The 27,051-nt window shown below is 38.6% G+C and overlaps 1 protein-coding gene across 1 annotated transcript in view; it reads right to left on the reverse strand.

The window, feature by feature from the left end:
* Positions 1–27,051, reverse strand: part of LOC126271868 (lysosomal acid glucosylceramidase-like) — a 190,860-nt gene that overhangs the window by 73,157 nt on the left and 90,652 nt on the right. Inside the window, exons 6-7 of the mRNA XM_049974208.1 lie at positions 20,225–20,385; positions 1,882–2,119 (exon numbers count right to left, since the gene is read on the reverse strand). Coding sequence (XP_049830165.1) covers positions 1,882–2,119; positions 20,225–20,385 — 399 coding nt within the window. The remainder of the gene's footprint in view (positions 1–1,881; positions 2,120–20,224; positions 20,386–27,051) is intronic.

Below are 27,051 nucleotides of genomic sequence, written 5' to 3' on the forward strand. Positions count from 1 at the left end.
GTACTCCATATGGCCTTTTTAATATAACAGATTGCCTTTTGCCAGTGCTGTCACACCAGCAGTTTTCCAAAAAACAGAACAAACTATTGTCACTGTCCCACAAAGCATCAGCTACCTGTATGATATAGTTATCATGAGATGGTCTCAGGAGGAGCAAAAGTCAAATCTCCAGTGAATATTTTCAGTCTTTTTGTAAGCCTGGTTAAAGTATAACTTGTCAAAATGCACCTTCTTACAGCTTTCCAGTGTACAGAAATACGCTTAGCCATGATGGATTTAAATCAACATCAGTGAATGACATAGCTGTTTCCCATGTACCAAGCAGTAAGCAGACTTACCTAGTATTTTCACTTATTATTAAACAGACAGTTGGTGTTTTGAATGAATGAACTGATGGTATATGTTGACCCAGTGCATGTTTCGCATCCAAGTGCTTCCCAGCTGGACCATCAAACAGTGTTCTCCAGCACTGACGTATGAGCTATTCCAGAGGTATCAACCTCTTGAAGTCTTTTCTTTTGTATATATCCAGAAGATCAGAAACTATTCACTTTCTGTCACTTAGTTGTAAATAAGTTGTCCTTAATGAAATCTTTGTTGTTCAAGAAGAAGACTTGCAAAATATTGTGAAAATATAAGAGTGTCATTCACAGTAAAGATGACACATGGAGTTGAAGATAGGCACAGTGAAAAGGACTGTTACACATTTAGCTTTTGGCCAGAACAGTCTTTAGAAAAGAAAACACACACACCTTCACACAAACAAGCATGTCTCATGTACACATGACATACTAACAACAGCAACAACAACAACGACAATGAAATATAATCTAAAGAAACTTTGATCCCAACTGTATATAACTTTAACCCTCAAGCTCTTCTTCTCATTAATGCAAAACTTGTCATGCTTGTTCATTTATACACTACTATTGTATGTGATTTTCCCACCAGTCCACTACAGCAGTAGAATTATTCCTTGTAAAACATGGAAAATCTTGTACCCTTTAGTTTCCACCTCTCATAAATGAACAAGCATCAAAAGTACTACCATACTAAGATGAACTATACACTAATATAGAAGTATTTTCCTTCTCATAACAAATAATATTTTTTAATTATGCACACATTTTCCCTATATTTTACAGGTGGACTAGCATTTAGGGAATCTTATCAGGAAGCTTTCATACAACACAAATACTTATTATATTCCTTGCACCACTATAAATTGATTGTTTTTTGATTTGTTAGGAAAAGAAAGTAAGTAAATGTAATATATATGACAACAACACCAAGTGCAATTACAATTTTCTGACAGGCAAAGAATAAAAGTAAGATTTACAGACCAGAGTCCATAGATCAATGGACGCCATTCAAAGATTCACTCAAAGATTTGTAAAATAAGACAAATAATGCATATTTACAGCTAGACATAAAATATTTCATGTTTTTCTTAAATAAAAACTATTTTATTTAAATATGGTAGGAAAGTATTTGGTTTTCTAAAAATTAGGACTGCTTGAATGCTGGAAAGCAATGATTCTTCCCTCTCAACCCGTCCAGTAAGTCTCCCCTTGTCCACAGTTCTGGTCAACTTTTTGGAACTCTTCCATTGCGTAAACCTCACTAGTCCTTTTCCTTCACCTGTCTTTCTTCTCCTTCAACCCATCTGCCAGAAAAAGGGCCACTGGCTCCAAAAGCTTTCAAATTTAATTACCTTTAAATGCATGTTCTCCTGCCAGCACTTAGTGAGTAGACTTTAACCTACTCAAATTACTTAATACTTGTAATATTAACACCCATGTGTCTGACATACACAAAGGTCAGATACTGATGACTCTATGCAAAATATGTAGCTAAATAAATTTTGTAACACATATTTACCTCTTCTAACACAAAAGGCACAAAGAGACGTTGATCATCAAGTAAAAGAAGCTTAACATTGCTGTGTTGGGAAGCATGCAGTGAAGGAAACAAATTTTCAACAATCCACTTTCTTTGCCTTTGTGGTGTCCATCCAAGTGAATTAATCCCTGGTATATTAATTATTCCAGTTGCTGGTTCATTTCCTGTCGAAATTGCCCAAAAATCAAGACCATTTTCTTTGTAGGCATCAAGGAATCTGAAATGTTGGGAATTGATAATGAGGTCAGTGACTAAAATTTACTAGAGTATCTAATTTATTAATGAAAAAGAGATATATGGAAAAATTAATGTACTAAAAATTATCCTTCACAGTGTGCTACTGTGGTAAGCAAGGAAATTCATGAAATGGGAAATTTGTCTCCATAATGACATTAGGTCTAATAGAATTACAGGATAGAGCACCTGAGACACCAAAGCTCTGTACATGCCAAATGCAGCAGTAGGAACAACAGGAGCAAAGCTAACAAACACACAGTTGAAAACACAAATTGAATCTTCATTAGAGGATGTTCAAAAACTCGTAAGGAGAGAGAAGAAGGGAAGAGGACAAGGAAGATGACTGGAGTCTCTCCTATGCTCTAACAAAGAATATACATGAAGTATAGTTCTCAATATGATAACTAGCAAAAAACTATAATGAACTGCAGAATAATTAATTCCAAAATTTGTTAGTGTAATCTTTTACCATAGTTAGCAAGTTACAACAGATCATTTATAGTATTCTGTGTATTCCATCCTGAAGGAGAACCTTTAGAGAAGTGAAAGTCTGTCAAAGTAAACATCAAACAAAATGATCAACTGTTATGGAGCATATTGACAAGTAGCTATTGTTAAACTGTTGCAAATGGTTTGCACTTACTCATGGTAAGTTTAACATAAAAAATTAACAGAAAAACTGCCATTTAGGGGAAAAAATTGCTGCTTACTGTTTATGTACAAACACTAGCTTCTCTTTTCCAATTTCATTTGCCTCTCTGTTTTTATGTGTTTGATGCTTAATAATGCTGCAGATCGGGTTTGCTTTAATCTTACAGTGCTAATTTTTTGAATATAGTAGGACCTTGTTTGCTTGTATGGTAAAAGACTGGAGGATTCGACTTTAGCTCCTGGTAATGACAATGCAGTTTTAATTTTGGACATAGACTGTGGCCATAATTAATAAATCATTCTCTCCCTACTAAAACATACTTTAACCTCAAATGCTATCCACATCTTATTCCTAGAAGATTTGTGGGATCAACATGCACCAAAGCTGTACAATAGTTCTAAATAGTGGAGAAAGGAGTTGTCTCACACATATTGGGATATTTGCCTCTGCATTCATGAGACTTGTTTGATTCCTCTCAGAGGAGACTAAGTGGATAGCAAGTTAGTTAAGTGGTCTCAGTTTCCATGAATGACTTAAACAAATAAGTCCAGGGTAGAATAAGAACAATATGAGAAGAATAGATACCTACTCACAACATAGAGTCTCACACAGAACAAAGGAAAGACTATGAAACTTTTAGATTTTGGCAAAAATGTGCTTCTACAGATGAATATAACACACACACACACACACACACACAACTACTCTGTCTACAGCTGCTCAGGCCCGAACACAGACTGCACCTGCATCTGACATGGGCAGCAATCCATGGTGGGTGTAAGTTGAAGCCATTGGGCAGGGAGAAGAACAAGGCTGCTAGGTACAGAGTTGATAGGCTGCACTGAGAGAGGGAGAAGGGGAAAAGACTTGGGCAGTGCTGGACTGAGAGTAAGAAATGGATGGAGAACAGGGAATAATGAAGGTTGAAGCTGGGGACGGGGTTTTAATGAGACATCCTCCTCTAGCATCACGTTTCCACAACAATAGTTGTTGATACCATATTATTTTTCAAATTTTGGAGAGGTCAATATTAACTCAGTTGTTTTCTTAAAACATTTGTACAGTTTTATATGCTGCCTATTATATTTCAAGCTAAAATTTATGAAAAGGAATTACTGTATAAAATATTTTAGTTTCAATGTTGTAATAGATAAAATCTTGTTCTGAAGTTTGAAAACTCTTTGCCTTTAAATATGTCTGCTTGTGTCTGTATATGTGTGGATGGATATGTGTGTATTTGCGAGTGTAAACCTGTCCTTTTTCCCCCTAAGGTAAGTCTTTCCGCTCCTGGGATTGGAATGACTCCTTACCTTCTTCCTTAAAACCCACATCCTTTCGTCTTTCCCTCTGATTCCCTCTTTCCTGACGAAACAACTGTTGGTTGCGAAAGCTTGAAATTTTATGTGTGTGTTTGTGTTTTTTTATTGTGTCTATCTACCAGCACTTTCCCGTTTGGTAAGTCATGGAATCTTTGTTTTTAATATATTTTTCCCATGTAAAAAAATATATTAAAAACAAAGATTCCAAGACTTACCAAGCGGGAAAGCGCCAGTAGATAGGCACAATAAATAAAACACACAAACACACACACAGAATTTCTAGCTTTCGCAACTGACGGTTGCTTCTTCAGGAAAGAGGGAAGGAGAGGGAAAGACGAAAGGATGTGGGTTTTAAGGGAGAGGGTAAGGAGTCATTCCAATCCTGGGAGTGGAAAGACTTCCCTATGGGGGAAGAAAGGGAGGAAAAAAGACATGTGTACAGTAGCACACACACACACATATCCATCCGCACATACACAGCGGGAGAGGGCAAGGAGTCATTCTAATCCCGGGAGAGGAAAGACTTCCCTTAGGGGGAATTTCTCACTTCCAGCCTTGCCTCTCAATCTTTCTTGAAAGACCTTAATCCTACTCCCAACATCACCGCAGCCGAAGCCCAGGCTATCCGTGATCTGAAAGCTGACCGATCCATCATCATTCTTCCGGCTGACAAGGGTTCCACGACCGTGGTACTTGATCGTCGGGAGTATGTGGCTGAGGGACTGCGTCAGCTTTCAGACGACTCTACATACAAAGTTTGCCAAGGTAATCCCATTCATGACGTCCAGGAGGAGCTTCAAGGAATCCTCAGAACCTTAGGCCCCCTACAAAACCTTTCACCTGACTCCATCAAACTCCTGACCCCACCGACACCTCGCACTCCTACCTTCTACCTACTTCCTAAAATTCCCAAACCCAAACATCCTGGCTGCCCCATTGTAGCTGGTTACCAAGCACCCACAGAACGTATCTCTGCCTACGTAGATCAACACCTTCAACCCATTACATGCAGTCTCCCATCCTTCATCAAAGACACCAACCACTTTCTCGAACGCCTGGAATCTGTACCCAGTCTGTTACCCCCGGAAACCATCCTTGTAACCATTGATGCCACTTCCCTATACACAAATATCCTGCACGTCCAGGGCCTTGCTGCAATGGAGCACTTCCTTTCACGCCGATCACCTGCCACCCTACCTAAAACCTCTTTCCTCGTCACCTTATCCAGCTTCATCCTGATCCACAACTTCTTCGCTTTTGAAGGCCAGACATACCAACAATTAGAGGGAACAGCCATGGGTACCAGGATGGCCCCCTCATATGCCAACCTATTTATGGGTCGCTTAGAGGAAGCCTTCTTGGTTACCCAAGCCTGCCAACCCAAAGTTTGGTACAGATTTATTGATGACATCTTCATGATCAGGACTCACAGTGAAGAACAACTCCAGAATTTCCTCTCCAACCTCAACTCCTTTGGTTCCATCAGATTCACCTGGTCCTACTCCAAATCCCATGCCACTTTCCTTGACATTGACCTCCATCTGTCCAATGGCCAGCTTCACACATCCGTCCACATCAAACCCACCAACAAGCAACAGTACCTCCATTATGACAGCTGCCATCCATTCCATATCAAATGGTCCCTTCCCTACAGCCTAGGCCTTCGTGGCAAACGAATCTGCTCCAGTCCTGAATCCCTGGACCATTACACCAACAACCTGAAAACAGCTTTCGCATCCCGCAACTACCCTCCCAACCTGGTACAGAAGCAGATAACCAGAGCCACTTCCTCATCCCCTTAAACCCAGAACCTCTCACAGAAGAACCCCAAAAGTGCCCCACTTGTGACAGGATACTTCCCGGGACTGGATCAGACTCTGAATGTGGCTCTCCAGCAGGGATACGGCTTCCTAAAATCCTGCCCCAAAATGAGATCCATCCTTCATCAAATCCTCCCCACTCCACCAAGAGTGTCTTTCCGCCGTCCACCTAACCTTCGTAACCTCTTGGTTCATCCCTATGAAATCCCCAAACCACCTTCCCTACCCTCTGGCTCCTACCCTTGCAACCGCCCCCGGTGTAAAACCTGTCCTATGCACCCTTCCACCACCATCTACTCCAGTCCTGTAACCCGGAAGGTGTACACGATCAAAGGCAGAGCCACGTGTGAAAGCACCCACATGATTAACCAACTGACCTGCCTACACTGTGACGCTTTCTATGTGGGAATGACCAGCAACAAACTGTCCATTCGCATGAATGGACACAGGCAGACAGTGTTTGTTGGTAATGAGTATCACCCTGTGGCTAAACATGCCTTGGTGCACGGCCAGCACATCTTGGCACAGTGTTACACCGTCCGAGTTATCTGGATACTTCCTACCAACACCAACCTATCCGAACTCCGGAGATGGGAACTTGCCCTTCAGTATATCCTCTCTTCTCGATATCCGCCAGGCCTCAATCTCCGCTAATTTCAAGTTGCCGCCACTCATACCTCACCTGTCTTTCAACAACATCTTTCTCTCCATACTTCCGCCTCGACTTACATCTCTGCCCTTACTCTTTGCCTTTAAATATGTCTGCTTGTGTCTGTGTATGTGCGGATGGATATGTGTGTGTGTGCGAGTGTACACCTGTCCTTTTTTCCCCCTAAGGGAAGTCTTTCCGCTCCCGGGATTGGAATGACTCCTTACCCTCTCCCTTAAAACCCACATCCTTTCGTCTTTCCCTCTCCTTCCCTCTTTCCTGAAGAAGCAACCATCAGTTGCGAAAGCTAGTAATTCTGTGTGTGTGTTTGTGTGTTTTGTTCATTGTGCCTGTCTGCCGGCGCTTTCCGCTTGGTAAGTCTTGGAAAATATATATATAAATAATATAGAAAGAAACTTCTACATGGGAAAAATATATTAAGAACAAAGATTCCAAGACTTACCAAGCAGGAAAGCGCCGGCAGACAGGCACATTAACAAAACACACAAACACATACACAGAATTACTAGCTTTCGCAACCGATGGTTGCTTCTTCAGGAAGGAGAGGGAAAGACGAAAGGATGTGGGTTTTAAGGGAGAGGGTAAGGGTAAGGAGTCATTCCAATCCCGGGAGCGGAAAGACTTTCCTTAGGGGAAAAAAAGGACAGGTGTACACTCGCACACACACACATATCCATCCGCACATATGCGGATGGATATGTGTGTGTGTGCGAGTGTACACCTGTCCTTTATTTCCCCTAAGGGAAGTCTTTCCGCTCCCGGGATTGGAATGACTCCTTACCCTCTCCCTTAAAATATATATATATATATATATATATATATATATATATATATATATATATATATATATATATATATATATGACTAAATGGGTAGATCCTTTCACAATTTTGAAATGTGACAATGCCATTAAATATGATAGAGTTCTGATTTCAGAATGCTGTTAGTGGTGTTGTTGTTTTGAACATTTTTGGCTGCAAATATCGAGCCTAAATCAATATCTCACTGTTGTTGTTTTTGTTGTTGTGGTCTTCTGTCCAGAGACTGGTTTGTTGCAGCTTTCCATGCTACTCTATTCTGTGCAAGCTTCTTCATCTCCAAGTACCTACTGCAACCTACATCCTGCTGAATCTGTTTAGTGTATTCATCTCTTGGTCTCCCTCTATGATTTTTACGCTCCACACTGCCCTCCAATATTAAATTGGTGATCCCTTCATGCCTCAGAATACATCCTACCAACCAATCCCAATCCCTTTCTCTAGTTAAGTTGTGCCACGAATTTCTCTTCTCCCCAATTCTATTCAATACCTCCTCATTAGTTATGTGATCTACCCATCTAACCTTCAGCATTCTTCTGTAGCCCAACATTTCAAAAGCTTCTATTCTCTTCTTGTCTAAACTATATATCGTCCATGTTTCACTTCTATACATGTCTACACTCCATACAAATACTTTCAGAAACTGCTTCCTGACACTTAAATCCATACTCAATGTTTACAAATTCCTCTTCTTCAGATATGCTTTCCTTGCCATTGCAAGTCCACATTTTATATCCTATCTACTTATTTTGCTTCCCAATTAGCAAAACACACTTACTACTATAAGTGTCTCATATCCTAATCTAATTCCCTCAGAATCACCAGACTTAATTTGACTACATCCCATTCTCCTCATTTTGCATTTCTTTATGTTCATCTTATATCCTCCTTTCAAGACACTGTCCATTGCGTTCAACTGCTCTTCCAGGATCTTTGCTGTCTCTGACAGAATTACTATGTCATCGGTGAAGCTCAAAGTTTTTATTTCTTCTCCATGGAATTTAATTCCTACTCTGAATTCTTCTTTTGTTTCCTTTACTGCTTGCTCAATACACAGATTGAATGACATTGGGGATAGGTTACAAACCTGTCTCACTCCCTTCCCAATCACTGCTTTCCTTTCATGCCCCTCAACTTTTATAACTGCCATCTGGTTTGTGTACAAATTGTAAATAGCCTTTTGCTCCCTGTATTTTACGCCTACCACCCTCATAATTTGAATAAGAGGATTCCAGTCAACATAGTCAAAGGCTTTCTTTAAGTCTACAAATGCTAGAAATGTAGGTTTGCCTTTCCTTAATCTATTTTATAAGATAAGTCGTACAGTCAATATTGCCTCATGTCTTCCAACATATCTACGGAATCCGAGCTGATCTTCCCAAAGGTCAGCTTCTACCAGTTTTTTGCATTTGTCTGTAAAGAAATCCTGTTAGTATTTTGCACCTGTGGCTTATTAAACTGATATTTCAGTAATTTCCACATCTGTCAACACCTGCTTTCTTTGGGATTGGAATTACTATATTCTTCTTGAAGTCTGAGACGTTTTTTCTTGTCTCATACATCTTGCTCACCAGATGGTAGAGTTCTGTGACAGCTGGCGCTCCCAAGGTTATCAGTAGTTCTAATGGAATGTTGTCTACTCCCAGGGCCTTATTTTGACCAAACTCTTCACGTAATATCATATCTCCCATTTCATTTTTATCTACATCCTCAAGAACATCGCCCTTTTATAGACGTTCTATATATTCCTTCCACCTTTCTGCTTTCCCTTCTTTGCTTAGAACTGGGTTTCCATCTGAACTTTTGATATTCATGCAAGTGGTTCTCCTTTCTCCAAAGGTCTCTTGAATTTTCCTGTAGGCAGTATCTATCTTACCCCTAGTGATATATGCCTCTACATCCTTACATTTGTCCTCAAGCCATTCCTGGTTAGACATTTTGCACTTCCTGCCAATCTCATTTTCGAGACGTTTGTATTTCTTTTCACCTGCTTCATTTATTGAATTTTTGTATTTTTCTTTTCAGCAATTAAATTCAATATCTCCTCTGTTACTCAAGGATTTCTATTAGTCTTCATCTTTTTACCTACTTGATCCTCTGCTGCCTTCACTATACCATCTCTCAAAGCTACCCAGTTCTTCTTCTACTGTATTTCTTTCCCCCCATTCTTGTCAATTGTTGCCTAATGCTCTCCCTGAAACTCTCTACAACCTCTGGTTTAGCCAGTTTATCCACGTCCCATCTCCTTAAATTCCCACTTTTTTTGCAGTTTCTTCAGTTTCAATCTACAGTTCATAACCAGTAGATTGTGGTCAAGAGTCCACATCTGCTGCTGGAAATGTCTTACAATTTAAAAACTGGTTCCTAAATCTCTGTCTTACCATTATATAATCTATCTGAAACCTTTCAGTGTCTCCAGGCTTTTTCCATGTATACAACCTTCTTTCATGACTCTTGAACCAAGTGTTAGCTATGATTAAGTTATGCTCTGTGCAAAATTCTACCAGGCGGCTTCCTCTTTTATTCCTTACCCCCATTCCATATTCACCTACTATGTTTCCTTTTCTTCCTTTTCCTACTATTGAATTCCAGTCACAGATGACTATTAAATTTTCATCTCCCTTCACTATCTGTGTAATTTCTTTTATCTCATCATACATTTCATCAATTTCTTCATCATCTGTGGAGCTAGTTGGCATATAAACTTGTACTACTGTGGCAGGCATGGGCTTCATGTCTATCTTGGCCACAATAATTTGTTCACTATGCTGTTTGTAGTAGCTTGTCTGCATTCCTATTTTGTTATTCATTATAAAACCTACTCCTGCATTACCCCAATTTGATTTTGTATTTTCAACCCCGTATTCATTTGACCAAGAGTCTTGTTCCTCCTGCCACCGAGCTTCACTAATTCCCACTATATCTAACTTTAACCTATCCATTTCCCTTTCTAAATTTTCTAACCTACCTGCCCGATTAAGGGATTTGACATTCCTTTCTCTGACCCATTGCACACCAGTTTTCTTTCTCCTGATAACAACGTCCTCCTGAGTAGTCCCCACCCAGAGATCTGAATGGGGGACTACTTTACCTCCGGAATATTTTACCCAAGAGGACGTCATCATCATTTAACCATACAGTAAAGCTGTATGCCCTTGGGAAAAATTACGGCTGTAGTTTCACCTTGCTTTCAGCCGTTCGCAGTACCAACACAGCAAGGCCATTTTGGTTATTGTTACAAGGCCAGATCAGACAATCATCTAGAATGTTGCCCTGCAACTACTGAGAAGGTTGCTGCCCCTCTTCAGGAACTACACATTTGTTTGGCTTCTCAACAGATACCCCTCGATTCTGGTCACACGTACGGTATGGCTATCTATATCGCTAAGGCACTCAAGCCTCCCCACAAATGGCTAGGTCCATGGTTCATGAAGCCATTAGTGTTAAATATTATTATTAGTATATTATTATTATTGTTATATCATAATTATTATTTTGTACTCTGCAGAAAGTGATGTAATTGTCAGGAACTTTTCTTGGGTAAAGTCATGGGTGTTGTGGTAAATTGAGTGAAGACTTGTTTTATTCATGTGTACGGTAAATGATAGGAGTAGTATCTTGAAATTTCAAATGTGCAAACCAAACACCTGTGTGTGTGTTAAACACAGAATTATTATGTCAGTACATCAAGAACTATGGTCCATACCTCATTTTTTAGGCATTTGTTGGATGCTGCGTCAGTGCAGTCCAACTTGCATGTTACTTTGAGATATCCTTAGTATATATGTGCACATTACCTAACTAGTTCATTTGTTCATTGCATTTAGCTATGTTTATTAATGTGACATATCTGTGAACACCTTTTAATCCATTCTGATGTAAACCCTGAATACTTCATTTTTCAATTTAGGTAGGCAAAAAACATACCATGTGATGTGAGGAAGGTATTGATCAACATACTTAGTACATAAAACACTGTTCCAGGATTCGATGTGAAAGCTAGACAGGAAGTTACCTATCCATTGGCGTGTGTGTTGAGTAATATAGGGAGGAATCTGAAAGATGTGGGTGGATCCCCTCCCACTCTCCTGTATGGCTGCACTCTTGTTGGTCCAGTCAACGTTGAAGAGATCTTAGGTGCTGGGTAATGTGCTCATGCATCTGTCAACTACATCACTCTTGTGACTGATATTTGTAAATTGTTAGCCAAGAAATTATCCTATATGCATAATTCTTGTTTTTATAGAAATTTCAAGGAAGTATTTGTTTAGAAAAGAAGTCACTGTTGTGGACAGTGTTATTCCACATTATTTCAAGTAGGAGGATTAACTTCCCAGTACATTATGTAATTTTAAATATTGTTTGAGTTAGGTATAATGCTGTGGAAGGTTAACTAGACCTATAAACTGCTGTAATCGATATTCTTGTAGTTAATATGTTATGTATCAGATACTTCTATACATCTGAAGATGTCACTGTTGTGGACAGTGTTATTCCACATTATTTCAAGCAGGATGATTAACTTCCCAGTACATTATGTAATTTTATATCTTGTTTGACTTAGATATAATGCTGTGGAATGTTAACGAGACCTATAAACTTGTGTAATCAATACTCTTGTAGTTAATATATTATGTATCAGATACATCTATTCATCTGAATTCTACTTTATGATAGTTAATATGGTTACACTTGTGATATTTACTATGTTTGTACGAACAATGTTTCACTTTTGTATTATGATCATTTGCATTAGGTTATTATGGCAACATTTTTCTATAATATTTTACTATCCATTTTTACATAACATTAAGAGACACTTAAACAACAGTCATTGCAATCCCGAAAGTGGCTTAAAGATTACACTAGATTAGATCATTCTGTATGAAGCTAGATATGTTAGAGCAACTTCATTTGAATTTTGTTCATAATTTTGTGAATATTACTATATGTTAATTTGCTATTTCACAACTCAGGTTTCACACTTATTTGGACTATAGATAAATTGCAAGCAAGAAGAACTCTGTTTTTTGTAATCAGAAATTTGTCAGATACTGTGTATTTCGCTCTATACCTTTTGCAGTTTTTTGTAAGCTAACCTATACTTATGTTCATAGGGAAGTGATGATCATACAACATAAAATTTTCTTGTAATTTCAGAATTTAACTTTGACAATCTGTATTCAATCTTTTGGCATCATTTTGTACACCATTTGGCAAACCTCATAGTAGGTCGCACTTTTTCCATATTATGTTAGGGGGATATTGTAACGGGTCATCCTCCTCTGGCATTACTTTTCATCAACAGTATTTTCCAATACTAGTACTATTTTTCGGATTTTGGACAGTTCAGTATTAACTCAGTTGCTTTTCTGAAAACTTTCATATAATTTTATACTTATGATGTTGTATTTCAAGCTAAAATTTATGAAAAGGAATGATTTTATAAAATATTTTAGTTTGGATGTTAGAAATATTTGAAGTTACGATTCATTTTTATTATTAGCCCATCTGATGCTGTTTATTATGTTTATTTCTGGATTCATTCATAAAATAATAATATAAATTAATAGAAATTCATTTATCAAGAAAATTTATAAGCCCTCTGGAATATTAGTATTATCGCACAGTGAAGTAGTAGTGACGTGTCCCTGATGTGCCTGAAAATGTTTTTATATTTAGGATTAAGAATGTAATTTCAGCTTTGTTAACATGAAAATTCAAAAGACATTGTGATATCGATAAATTTGAGAGAATAAAATTCATGTAAAAACAAAAAATACAGGGCACACTTACTTCAAAGTTATTATGTCAATTGGAACCATGAGAACCTATAATGTCAAAAATTTCAACTTCAAGAATCAGCCCCTAGACGTGAAGAACAAGAGCCAACTATGAGAAGGAAGATGAGTAAAAAGTTTACTTTAAATCTCACTCCTCTCAAAACCTATTAAAAGAGTTAACCATAAAGACAACGACAATCAACAAATGATGTGAGGAAGGGGTAGATTGCAATACTATCAGGACTAGGCTGTGTGCAAAAAATAACCCCATATTGCCACACGAACTGTGGCAAATTATCTTCCTTGATGAGGACCAGTGTACCTGGCTGTAGATTGTCTTTTGTTTGCTGCTGCTGCTGCGATAGGGTAGTCCTTTGACCATCATTCTCACTTATGCTGTTGATACTGCTGGATGAGGTGCCATCTCAAAAACCTGGATGATGCCTCTGAATGCAAGCCTGGCTCTGAGACTCTTATCAAGATTTCAGAGTTCACTGATACGAACATGGTGTGGAGTACAATACAAGAATGCACTTGGGTTATCAGGAAGTTGTATAATGGGCTGGGAATTTAAACACACTTCAATTTGAGTTAGAAGTGTGTATAATTCTTCAGACATCAACACTTGATTGGCCACAGCTCTCCTTAAATGTGCCTTGATGCATCCTATACATGTTTTCCATAGTCCACCAAAATGCAGAGTGTGATATGCAATAAAATGCCACCCTTAAAATTGCACCATATCCCACTCTGTAATGCAGAGTTCTGGATTTCTGTTGAATGAAACTGAGAGCTGAACAGTTTATGCAGTTCACTCAGCTCATTCCTTGCTGCCATGAATATCTTCCCATTGTCACTGTAAATATTTATGAAGAGCTCTGTGTGAAATAAATCTTCAAGGAGCTTGAGGTTGAGCTTGGAAGGACAGATCAGTGACAAGCTCATTGTGTATTGCCTTTGTTGTCACGCAAACCAACAATGCACTGTAAACCTTTGCTCTAGTTACACCACTGTTTCCACTGTTCATTGCACATACTTGACCTCCACAGTCAACCCACAATTAACAGAAGGTCTGCTTTGTTCTACATGGAATGGTGGGATTCGACCCTTGAGTTGGGTTGCAGTGGTTGCCTTCAAGCAGTAGCAAGGAAGTCACTTGTGAATTATTTGTCTAATTACAGATCTTCCACTGCCTGAAGCTTGCTAATAGGAGTTGAGGTTCCGCATGCAACATTAATATACATGACTATTAATTGGAGACTGTTTGATCATATTGTATTTCTTCAGTATCCTTGTAGTAGTGGTACGGTCACATCATATGAATGAATGCCTTTGATTCTGTGGTGAAGTTCTCTTGCTCACAAGTTTCATCTTAATTGATTTTTCTCAAACGTCTCCTAACATAATTGCTGTTCCTCCATGTTCACAGAACAGCCTTCATTTCTTCTTGCTGCCAGAACCACTGGACATGACTGAGTGAGGAGGTGTCTTTACTAATATAGTCAAACCAAATTATGTGTCTTGTAAGGTTGGGTGGTTCTCTTCAGTTAGCTGACCAAGTTTCTGTACTTAAAAAAAAAAAAAAAAAAAAAAAGATCAGTGGACCCAACAGATGAATCTCACAAGTTTTACTGAATGATGGACCTGTTAATGTTATGTGCTTAGGAAGCTGCCAGATGGAGATTTCAAGGGGTGCTGTTGGGAGTGGCCCTCTTATATGAGGCAGTAATGCTGAGACAGCATGTGCTTGGTAGTCAGCAAATCTTGAGGAAAAAATACACGTCACAAACATGAGACGATTCTGAGGTTTGAACATCACTGATACCACTTACTGGTATTGGATGCCAGCTGAGCTGTAATCCCATCCAGTTTGCTAGGGTGCTAGACATGTCAAGAAGTGCTCCACATTGGAACATCTTCCCATTCTTGTTGGCATTGTTTACAAGGGCAGTTGATAATAGGACTTCTGCATGTTGGTGATTGTGTTTAACTGTGCAGTATGTTTTCTGTTGTGGTATCACCACTACAGGTGACTTGTTCCTTGTGCAGAAGCGTAGTGTGGTCTTGTTACAAATGCGACATTTCTGGTATTTCTTCTACCTATGTTTTGTGCCATAGTGAACCACAGCTTTTGTCTGTTCACAAAGTATATTCTGCTTGCAATATGCCTCTGTTTGAACTTAGGAAGCCTACTTATTCCGAATTCACATTTGGGGGCAGTGGTGAAAAATGTTTGTCAAAAATTGTACCCTTCTGCATTAGTAAGCTTCATGGCTTGCTAATGGGACTGCTGCAGCATTTTTTCCAAATAAATAAGCTCTAACATCTGGCAGCTGATTTCTAGACATACAGCCAGATTTTTCAGATGAGGAAATGTGGTGACTACTATTTTAGATTTCCACTATTTCCTCAGATTCACTCTATTGTGACCCAGTAAAATATGTGACACAAGTACCTCATACAATTTAATGTCAACCAGCATGACCTCAATCAAGTTCAGATTTCTCATTGGCTGGCTGATTAATGTCCATGAGTCCTTAGCAGATTCAGTTTTGATGATGGCAGATTCAGAAGTTCTTTTGTGTGCAAATCAACAATTATTATGGGATTATTACAGTTTTGAATAAGCAGATCCCATGCAATCCTGAAGTTACTTTCTGTAACCACTAAGTTTTCGTTCAGCTTACAAGCTTCACCAGAATCACATGACAACAAATAATAGTACCATTGTAAAATAGTTAAGGACTCATTGCTAATAACTAGTGCCTTGAAAGTGTTGAGAAAATTTGCAAATTCTGCAATACCACCATAAAATTTTGGCAACAAAATTGCTTGAAGCTTTATTTCATGTGCACTGCATGAACTTCCAGAATGAGGAGGTAAGACAACTTTGACTTGAGTAATGTCATTATTTTTCATTCAAAATTGAAGCACAAGTCTTCAAATGACTCTCTATCTGCATCATGTGATCCTTACAGTCATTATTCTCTAACCATCTCAGAATGCCATTGTACTCATCTTTACTTGTATTAAGCAATGGCTGTCTTAGTCTAATGTAATTGCAATTTGATCCTTCCTGAAAGCTGTTAACAAATGTGGAGAGTCCAGTCACTCATGCCTCAATCACACTATTTTCTTAATTATACTTTATTTTTGACAGGATCCGTAATTAAAAATGTCAGCACACAGGATAACATGTTAAGTAAATAGAGCCAGACTGCTTACAGAGTAGGAGGACAGTACCTATGGTGCACTGACAGGGCTGCAGCTGCTGGTGAGTTTTGGCAATGGATGGCTTACTGGTGTCATGTTGTCGGAACTGTCAGCCTACAATGTCGGAACTGTCAGTCAACAATGTCTCCGGGCTTGAGATGCACTTCACAACATGGTTCTTGTGGAATTTGTGCCCCAGTGACTGCAGAGCTCTACTGTAGATGTACCTCACTCTTGAAATGTGGGAGAAACGTATAACACATGCTAATCTGAGAGAATAACACACAAAGCCACAAAAGCTGATGTGCATAGTTGGTGGTATGTAAAAATCAAAGTGCAACATACTGTTGGTGATGGAACACTTCTGAATAGTTTCATTTGTTTCCATTATGTCCAAAGCACCAAATTGTATTCTACCACAAGAAGGGTGGTAATTGTGTGATGCCTTGCTCTTTCCACAATCTATACAAATGCATATACTCTTTGCAAAGGAAAGGCGGTTGAAAATAAAATTACATTGTTGTTAATAGTGTATGTTTGAGACTACATTGTGAGACATAGTTATAGGTGTGTCTAAGTCACTTGGCTGTCACAGTCAGTCTCTCCTCCCTCTGCCTTCATCTGGCCATCCTATTGTGTGGAAAGCCAGATAGAAATTCTTACTTGTAACGAGTGTCTGGTTACTGCTATGCCCTCTCAATGGCACCTTGCACCAATACAGAACAAACAAAGTCAGTGTGCAAATGCAGCATTCTAACAAGAAAGGAAGTAGAGAAGATGAGCGCTTTCTCAAGAAGAAACTAAGTGTGTAAGCTGCAGACAATGTTGATGAACTTCATTGCTGTTTCTCTATGAATGAGGGCACTCCAAAGTTTTGTAACCAACAATTTTTGGTACATACACAGTGGCTGCACATCACATATGTGCAAAAGTCCAAAATTAATCACAAATGTGACAGAAACACAAGCAAATTTAGGGCTACGAAAGTAACAGATAAAGGTGACATAGACAGCACCTCTGCTGTCTGTGGTTCCATCTCCATAACAATGAAGAACACTTTGTATGTGCCAAAACTTGGAACCAATCTCATTTCAGTGGTAAAGGTTGTAGCCAAAAACCACACATGTAGCGCTTGAGAGGTAACTGGTTTCATTTACAGGAAAATGGTCCAAAGGCATGTGTCTTTTCCAAGCCAAAATTACAAAAATGGATATGCAAAACTGCCATGCTCAATTAGACCACCTGAACTCATGAGATATGATCAAAATGCTCAAAAACAAGTGTGTGACAGGTCTGAAATTCAGTTATGTCAGTGTCTGGAAGCACTATGTCCACTCCATTCACCAAATGAGAAGGGAACTAAAACAAACTTATGACGTTAGTCCACTCTGATATCTGAGAACCAAACAGAGAAAGATCTCAAGGTGGTGCAAAATTTTTTGTGACCACAGCAGATGGTGGGAAGTCTATTTGCTTCAACATAAATGAGAAGTTGTCAACAAATTTGCTGAATTCAAAAACGTAGTTGAAAATCACACTTGACATGAAATTAATTCCTTTCAGTCAGAAATGGTAAGGAACACTGAAATTAAAGAATGGATTCCATCTCAGAATGGCATGAATACAGCAACACCTAACAGTTCCATACAAACCGTAGCAAACTGGAGTTGCCAAGCAAAAGAACCATCATTTTGATCCAAAGCCATAAACACAGCTAACAACATCTTAAATCTTGGATACATTAAAGGGCAATCTAATGGAACTTCATATAGCAAGTGGCTACATTTGATCAAAAGGTTGTCATCATGGATATATAGCTAAACCAAGGAAAGTTCAATCCTAAAGGTGAAGAAGGGACTTTTATAGGCTGTTCTGGCTGTTTGAAAGCCTATCTTGTTTGGGTACCAAGAGATCACAAGTTTCACATGTCAAGAGATCTGAAGAGCTTCAATCTTCAGTTATGAGCTCAAACAAACTTATGTGAATTTGAGTGAAGATGAACCAAATAATTACTAAAGAGGATACTGGAACAAGAATTAAATGGGAGGAGATTTCAGCGATGAGCCATCGGCAGATGATGAACCATTTTACAGCTTTGAGGAAGATGGTCTCAAAATCACCACATACCAAGAATTCAATCCTAAAGATAACATATCATATGACAAAGAAAATAATTCTTCAAGTGTTATACCTGGTCAACAGTGTGTGACAGGTGTAGAGTATCACCTATGAAATTGTGATAACGTGCTCCATTGAGTGTAGGTGGAAGATCTAAAATGAGCTCTAACATGGAAAGTGTTTTCGGACACATGTCCACATAACATATTTTCTTTCTTTGTGTGTGAGGAATGTTTCCTGAAAGTTTGGCCATACATTTTTGTAACACCCTCTATATTCCCAGCAGTTTTACAGATTTTGATTTTACGTCTTTAGTTAGTCTCAGCTGCAGTTGCTGAATTTTTTCTGGTTCACACAGTAGTTTGTAGATGATAGTCAGTTTAGAGAAAAAGAAAGTGTCCTGTGATTTCTGGTGAAACCTTTGTTGTGACCTGTGGTAATTAAAGTTGCATCATTTTCATATCAGATAACTTACTGAAGTCCAACATAACATGGAAAATCATGAATTGCAACAATGGAGATGGTCCAAGGACAGAACCCTGAGGTACACTAGACATGACTTTCTTCAAGGTAAAATGCCTAGTTTGGACTGACACAAAATGTCTCCTGCTATTTAGATAAGAATCAATTATTTATAAGGTGTATTGAGAATGAGATTTTAACTCTGCAGCGGAGTGTGTGCTGATATGAAACTTCCTGGCAGATGAAAACTGTGTCCCGAACCAAGACTCAAACTCAGGACCTTTGCCTTTCATGGTCACGTGCTCTACCATCTGAGCTACCCAACACAACTCATGCCCCATCCTCATAGCCTTACTTCTGCCAGTACCTCGTCTCCTACTTTCCAAACTTCACAGAAGCTCTCCTGCGAACCTTGAAGAACTAGCACTCCTGGAAGAAAGGATATTTGGAGACATGGCTTAGCCACAGCCAGGGGGATGTTTCCAGAATCAGATTTTCACTCTGCATCAGAGTGTGCAGTGTTTTAATCTGCCAGGAAGTTTCATATCAGCACACACTCCACTGCAGAGTGAAAGTCTCATTCTGAAAACATCCCCCAGGCTGTGGCTAAGAAATGTCTGTGTGTCCTTTCTTCAAGGAGTGCTAGTTCTGCAAGGTTTGCAGAAGAGCTTCTGTAAAGTTTGGAAAGTAGGAGACGACGTTCTGGTGGAAGTAAGGCTGTGAGGATGGGGCATGAGTCGTGCTTGGGTAGCTCAGATGGTAGAGCACTTGCCAATGAAAGGCAAAGGTCTCAAGTTCGAGTCTCGGTCTGGCACACAGTTTTAATCTGGCGGCAGGAAGTTTCTATAATGTGTATTATTTATTCCATGATATTGTAATCTGGCTAGTAAGATGTGAAAGGAGATACAGTCAAATGCCTTACTCAAATCAAATAGCACAAGAGAGCTATTATTTTCAAATGCAGTTAATGTCTGATTAACAATTTCAAAGACTGTTTCTTGTAAAATAACCATGCTGTCCATTACAAAGAAGGTCATCATTTTCTAAGCAGTTATTGAGTTGTATGTGAAAAATATCCAGTAGCTGTCTATACTTTCTGAGTTTGAAAATTTTGAAGCTATGCTAAGACAAAATTTTCAATTTATCAGATTGCATTAATAATATAACTCCCAAAGTTTCTCTTTAGCTGTAATGCAAAATTTTATAATTACTCAATTGGGGGGTACTGACTTTATGTGGTAATCAGCCCATGCCTGGTAATATTGGTCCAGAAGAAGAGAAGAACCTGTGAACTCATAATTTGTTTTCATCCATATGGGAGGACTCCATGCTGCTGCTTTCAATTTCAGGTTTTGGTTCCTCAGATTCCGGGCCCATTTAATCAAAGGTATCTGTGAAAGATAACACCACATAAATTAATTTATATGTGAACAGTTTATTGCAGTACAATTCTATCAAAAAATTGTTTCCTTTTCCCTTAATTACAGCAATAACCTGTATAGTTTTTGTGTTCGGCAATACTAGCGGCTTTAATATAAAATTTCAGCTGATGACTTTGTCAGTATTATGCAGCTATTACATCTCAGATGTTAGCCACTACATGATAAGAATGAAGGGAGAATAAGCAATAATAAGGGGTCATGAATATGATTATAGTACTAGTTCAGGAAGAGTGTGTAAACTCATTGTGAAAACTCACTTGGATGGTATAAGATGTAACACATTTTAGTCCTTAGCTTTCTGTCATAACCAAGGCAATCTTTCTGTCATAACCAAGGCAATGAAAAGCAAAGGCAGTCAAGAGTAAAGGCAACCAAGGGTAAAGGCTACCAAAAGTTAAGGCTACCAGTTATTAAAACTAATCTAGGTAATGTTGAGTTAGGCATCTAGAGGTAACAGATCCCAAAGTTGTCTTGGTAATATAGGATTAAGGCAAACCATGGTTAAGGCACCTAAAAATTAAGCCATAAGGATACCTGGTTATAAGGAAACCTAGAGTTGATAAAGTAAAGTTAGGCAACCTAGAGCTAGGAAGCCTAGTGATAGGAAACCTATAATTAGGCAACCTTGAGTTAGGCAACCTCAAGTTAGATTACTTACAGAAAAGATGCATTAATGTTTATGCAACTTTTTGTGTGCACTAAGTGCATGTGAGTGTTGCATGAAGATGCAATGAAGCATGTGGAATAATATAGAGTCATGCATATGTGCAGTTTGTGCACACAAGTCACCATGCTTAGGCAGTGGAGTCTCCTCATACCATACACAAAGACATATTTAACAGTTATCAGTTTGTCTGTGGTTCTCTTAATCTGTTGCTTTGTTGTACCAGTACAGAGTGTTGAAAAGTTTATATTTTAAATGTACACTTGTATCTATTCTTTGCAAACCGTTGCAAAACACTTGGCATAGGGTATTTTTCATAATAACACATACTAGGGTTTCTTTCTCTTTCATTTATATATGGGATGTGAGAGGAATTAATGCCTCTGTGTGTGTGCTGTAATTGGTCTAATCTTGTCTTTTCAGTCCTTACAGGTGTGATTCATTGGTAGTAGTGGTATATTACTGGGGGTAGTTGGCATATATATTCAAGTGTCTGACATTGCAGGTTTTTCAGCATACCTGTGACACTTTTCCATGGGTTAAACAATCCTCAGGCCATTCAGGTTCACATTTAGTGTATTCCCTTTTTTTTCTTCTGTGTGGAGGCCATGCAGTTGACCAGTATTCTGTGATGGGTCACACAAGAGACTTTCTTTCTGGACCTATTGAATTTTCCTAGTATTGTGACAGTGGATAAAGTCAGCTTCCTGCTTTTCCTATGACTGAGTTTATGTGATCATTTCACTTCATATCTCCATACATTGTTACACCAAGACTTTTACATGAGTTGCCTGATTCCAATTGTGTCTCATTGACATTACAGTCATAGCGTACTATATTCCTGCATTTTGTCAAGTGTACACTTCTAAACTTCTGAACACTTAAAGCAAATTTCCAATATTTGTACCATTCTGAAATCTTATAAAGATTTGCGCAAATATTTGTGCAGCTTTTCTTCAGATTGTATATTATTATAGACAACCATTTCACTACAGATAATCTGCAAAAAATCTGAGGTTAATATTAATATTGACTGTTCTGTCATTAATTCTACAACTTACCTTAGATGACAGAATGAAGAAAGAGAAACCTACATTTACAGCTTTTGTATACCATAAACTGGGATTACTTTGGCCCAGTTTTTGCTTGTGTTTTTATTTGTGCCAAGAAAACAAAGGACAGTTTTAAAGACTTGTACCATCCGTTAAAAAATATATTAAGCAAAGTATATTGCATCACATCTGATGCAGTGATACCATTTAAAAAAGTGGGCAAATGTTACTTGCACGCTGGGTACTTTGATACATTCAGTCATTTCTTTATGAAAAAGTAGTAATAAAATGTTGGGACAGAGTAAACTGAATGAATATCTCTAATGTAGACATTCAGGAGCATGAGGAACAAATGAAGCACTGAATTTTGAAGGCAACAATGAATATTGAACGTAATTCAGAAAATGATACAGTAAATATACGTATTATATTTCACCAACTGACTAATTCATTGTCACATTATATGTTACACTACGGTAACTGTATGCAAAGAGCATTCATCATGTGTTAAGGATGTTGTAAAGTAAGGATATTAGCCTTATTACGAAAGTTACTGGAGCTTTAGTACTTGAAAACAGTTAGTTTTGTTTGTCATGCTGAACTTGTAAATTTTATAAAATCCTCTGAAGGATAAAATAGTTTATCATTTTGTTCTGGCCATTTGCAGTAGGACTTTGTTTTTCCCACACAGTTTAGTATGGCACCCTCATCACTCACCTCAGTCCCAATTCTGGGATATTCCTTTTTGTCTTATAAAAATGTAACATATTCTCCAACTGATAATTTATGTTTTAACATTTTGTGGTGCTGAACATCATCATGCTCAGCAGATAAAATTTCGGAATCACCATCTAATTCCACTTCATCTTCATTACAGAACTGTTAAATATGAGGGATGTTCAAAAATTATCTGACTAGTCACCTTTAAAGTAGTACCCCTCAGCATCTAGACACCTCTCCCAATGTTGCTGCCACTGCTGGAGGCAATGCTGGAAAGCCTCTCTTGCTATGGTGTGCAGCTGCTCTGTCAAATTCTGCATAATGTCTCCCCTGTTCTGAAATATGGTCCCTTTCAGAGTCTTTTTCAGTTCAGGGAAAAGCGAGAAGTTACTCAGTGATAGATTAGATGAACAGGGAGGATGACAGACCACAGCTGTGTTATATTTCTTCAAAAAACTCTGAATTAATTGAGAATAATAACTGGGTGTTTTATTGTAGTGAAGGTGAAACTGCGAGTTACCCACAGGTCCACTCATTTGGATCTCATCATGACTTTTACATGGCTGTGGACCTCCCTCACTTTTTCAGATGTCGGGGGTGATGGATATTTCCATTGGGATGACTGGAACTTGGTCATACCCATAAACCCAGGACTCATCACCAGTGATCACTGTGATAAGAAAATTATGAATACTGTTCACATTATCTAGCATGCCCTGTGTGCATGTCTTCACTTGCCAATGGCTCACCAGAGACTGGCTGTTTCTGTAGTCATAAAAAGAGTGCATGTGCCCTAATACCACTATTGGTTTCAACAATTATAAATAAGGTCAGATACTTTTTGAACAGACCAGATATACTGCAAAATTGTATTTCACACAAATGATTGTTTCTCACCTTATTACATAATTCTGAGAAAGTGTAAAATTACACTCACTATATTTTTAATTTAACTGATTTGCACCCTTCATCAGAAGTTATTTGCGATGTAAGAACTGTTAAAATATTTATGATCAACATTGAGACAGTCTGGCAACATGGTATTGCTTCACAGATCTCATAAACTTCTAGATCATCCTTTGCACATTGTGAATGCATACTGTCTTGTTTGATCCATGCTAATGACTTAATTTTTCAAGGATAAATTTAAAACTCTTTCAGACTAATAGATCAAAATTACCCACAAAGGGCCAAAATAAACTTAGTTTACAGTACTGATATTTGAAGAACTCTTTTGACGATGTTGAGTGGAATTCACTCTTTGAAAATTTGAAGATAGCAGTGATGTAACACAGGGAGTGAAAGAGTGTTTACAGCTTGTACATAAACCAGACTGCTGTTATAAGAATTAAAGATCATAAAAGGAAGCAGTAGTTGAGAAGGGAGTGAGATAAGGTTGTATCCTGTCCTCAATATTATTCAATCTGTGCACAGGGCAAGGACAAATTTGGAGATAGAATTTAAAAAAATGAGAGTTGCCAGCAACATTGTAATTCTGTCAGAGACAGCAAAGGACATGGAAGATTAGCTGAACAGATTGGATTTTGTCTTGAAAACACATTATAAGATGAACATCAATGAAAGTAAAACAGGGGTAATTGATTGCAGTCAAATAATGTCAGACAGTGCTGAAGAAATTAGGTTAGGAAATGAAACACTATAAGTTGTAGATGAGTTTTGTTATTTGGGCAGCAAAGTAACTGACAGTAGCCACAGCAGACTGGATATAAGATGCACACTGGCTATAGGATGAAAAGCATTTCTGAAAAAGAGGTATTTGTTAATATCTAATATAAATTTGAGTGATAGAAAATCTTTTCTGGAGTATTTGTCTGGAGTGTAGCTTTGTACATGATAAGCAGTTCAGACAAAGAGTTTAGAGGCTTTTGAAATGTTTTGGTACAAAAAAATGCTGAAGATTAGCTGGTTAGATCAAGCAACTAACAGTGAGGTATCAAATCAAATTCCAGAAAAAATAAATTCATGGGACAATTTGACTAAAAGAAGTGATCAGTTGATAGGACACTTCCTGACATATGAACAGATCACCAGTTTGGTAATGGAGTAAAGTTCTGGGGATAGAATATGAAGATAGAGGCCAAGGGTTGAATACAATAAGCAGATTCAGATGAATATGGGTTGCAGTGGTTATTTGGAGATGAAAAGGCTGGTAGAGGATAGAGTAGAATGGAAAGGTGCTTGAAACCACTGTTTGGAATAAAGGACACTACAAAAATGCACCACCACAATTTTTCAGCGCTACTGAGACAAGTACTGAAGCTGCCACAACTGTTGAAAAAGGCCACAGTGAGCATGAATTAGACCTGAAACCATTGCATCAGATTTCCACATGTTGAGCCACCCCAGGGTCTCTTGTGGTGAAACAGCAAAACAAGCCCAGAGGACCACCTTCACAACCTCAAGCATTTGTACTAGAGGTTGGCAGAAAAAGGACTCAAATGCAACATTGCACAAATGTTTATTCATGCAACTATCCTTGACATATTGGGGTTCAAACCTTCAGCAAAGGGATGTGCATCAATGAAGGATGATGCACTCGTAACCTGTACGGAAATTACGTCTAACATTGCATCTAAGATTTTCTAGCAAATTACAATGCTATCTTGACTGTTACCTGGTGAAGCAGCGTGGTGGCTATCCTTCACTGCACACTCTTGGATAACCTGCACCTACTGCTGGCACATGTGCTGCTGAGGCCCCTCCTTTACAAGTGGGCAACCTAATGTGGGCCTGCAAGTCAGACACCACCCAACGTGGGTCCACAGAATGATTTCCATCTACAGTAGGTCTTTTAAGTTTAGTATGGCTTCTGCCCAAGGACTTTGGTGGAACTGACAAAATCTGCCCTCCTGATCAGCAGCTGCTGGTATCTCCATCCTTGACAGACCCTCCAGTTACATAGTTGCTTATGCATCTTGCACAGTTTCTCATCCTGCATTGTGCTTCCACAGCAATGCCAACCACCTCCCTCGATTGTAGCTGTTTGACCAGGTCATGCACCACTTGGGTCTCCTCCACTGACAGTCACTGGTAGGGAGGAAGAGGGGCGGGAGGGGGAGGACTGCGGGGAGGACGTAGGGTTGCCACTTGATACCACTATGAAGACAAGACAGATGGTGATACATTACTGTTGGCTGTTGTATCACTGTTAGCCAGAGGGCACTTGTCACTAGGTGTACACTCTGATGGAACAACACCAGAATCTGATGTATAAGTCAGCCCTAATACAGTTATGATGTCATCTGTGGAGTGCACAGCAGGTGTTTTACTCGCTTGGCTCAAGTTCTAATATTGTGGATTCTGTTTGTCATAGGCAGAAATTTGAGACAGTGCAGAATGGACTTTACTTTCAGACACTGACTTAAGTTAGCCTGCACTGTCTTCCAAGGAGCATCCTGCATATATCTCATGTTGTAAATGAATTGAGGCAAGCTCGTGCTAGTTTATATGCAATTCACTTTTGCAAAACTAATTATGTAACACACTGTGTCAAAATCAATCAACTCACTTTCAGTGCATGAGCAGTTTACTACGGTGGGTGTCTAGCACTCCAAATGAAGAGAAAAACAATAAAGTCCCTATGCAGTCTTGTGTAAAAGGTATGTACGCATTTGTGATTAGTCTTGTGTGTTTAACACCACTTATTGTATACGATATTTTCCAGCAGACTGCAAGAAATGTCTGTAATAAACTGTTTGTGCTCTATTGAGTAGATTGACTAAGTTGGAAACTGTCACAGCATTTTATGGTCACAGTTTGAAGTTGACAATCAGTCATGCAGAATAAATAGTTCCTCAGTAAAATGAATGTTCTGTGGGACTTTTGTTGAGGTAGCTATGCAAACCAAACACTAATTGAACAGACATGCACTATTGTGGATATGCAATTTTAATTCACTTTATTTTTACACCTTATAAAATCTAGGTATACAGCAAGAGGATGCAATCCCCAACTGAACAAAAAAACAATACAAAAATATTTCACACACACTTAGTCAATTGTTTGTTTGTGATTGCTGCTTTTTTCAGGTCACTATATCAGACCCCCTCCACCACCACTCTTTTTTGAACTCTGGAGCCCAAGGGATATTACGAACCTTGTGTCTGACTGATCTGCCAGCTCTGGTTACTGCCACCAATGCCATTAGATTGGTGACTG

This window comes from Schistocerca gregaria, chromosome 5 (genome assembly GCF_023897955.1).
Source record: "Schistocerca gregaria isolate iqSchGreg1 chromosome 5, iqSchGreg1.2, whole genome shotgun sequence".
Lineage (NCBI taxonomy): Eukaryota > Metazoa > Arthropoda > Insecta > Orthoptera > Acrididae > Schistocerca > Schistocerca gregaria.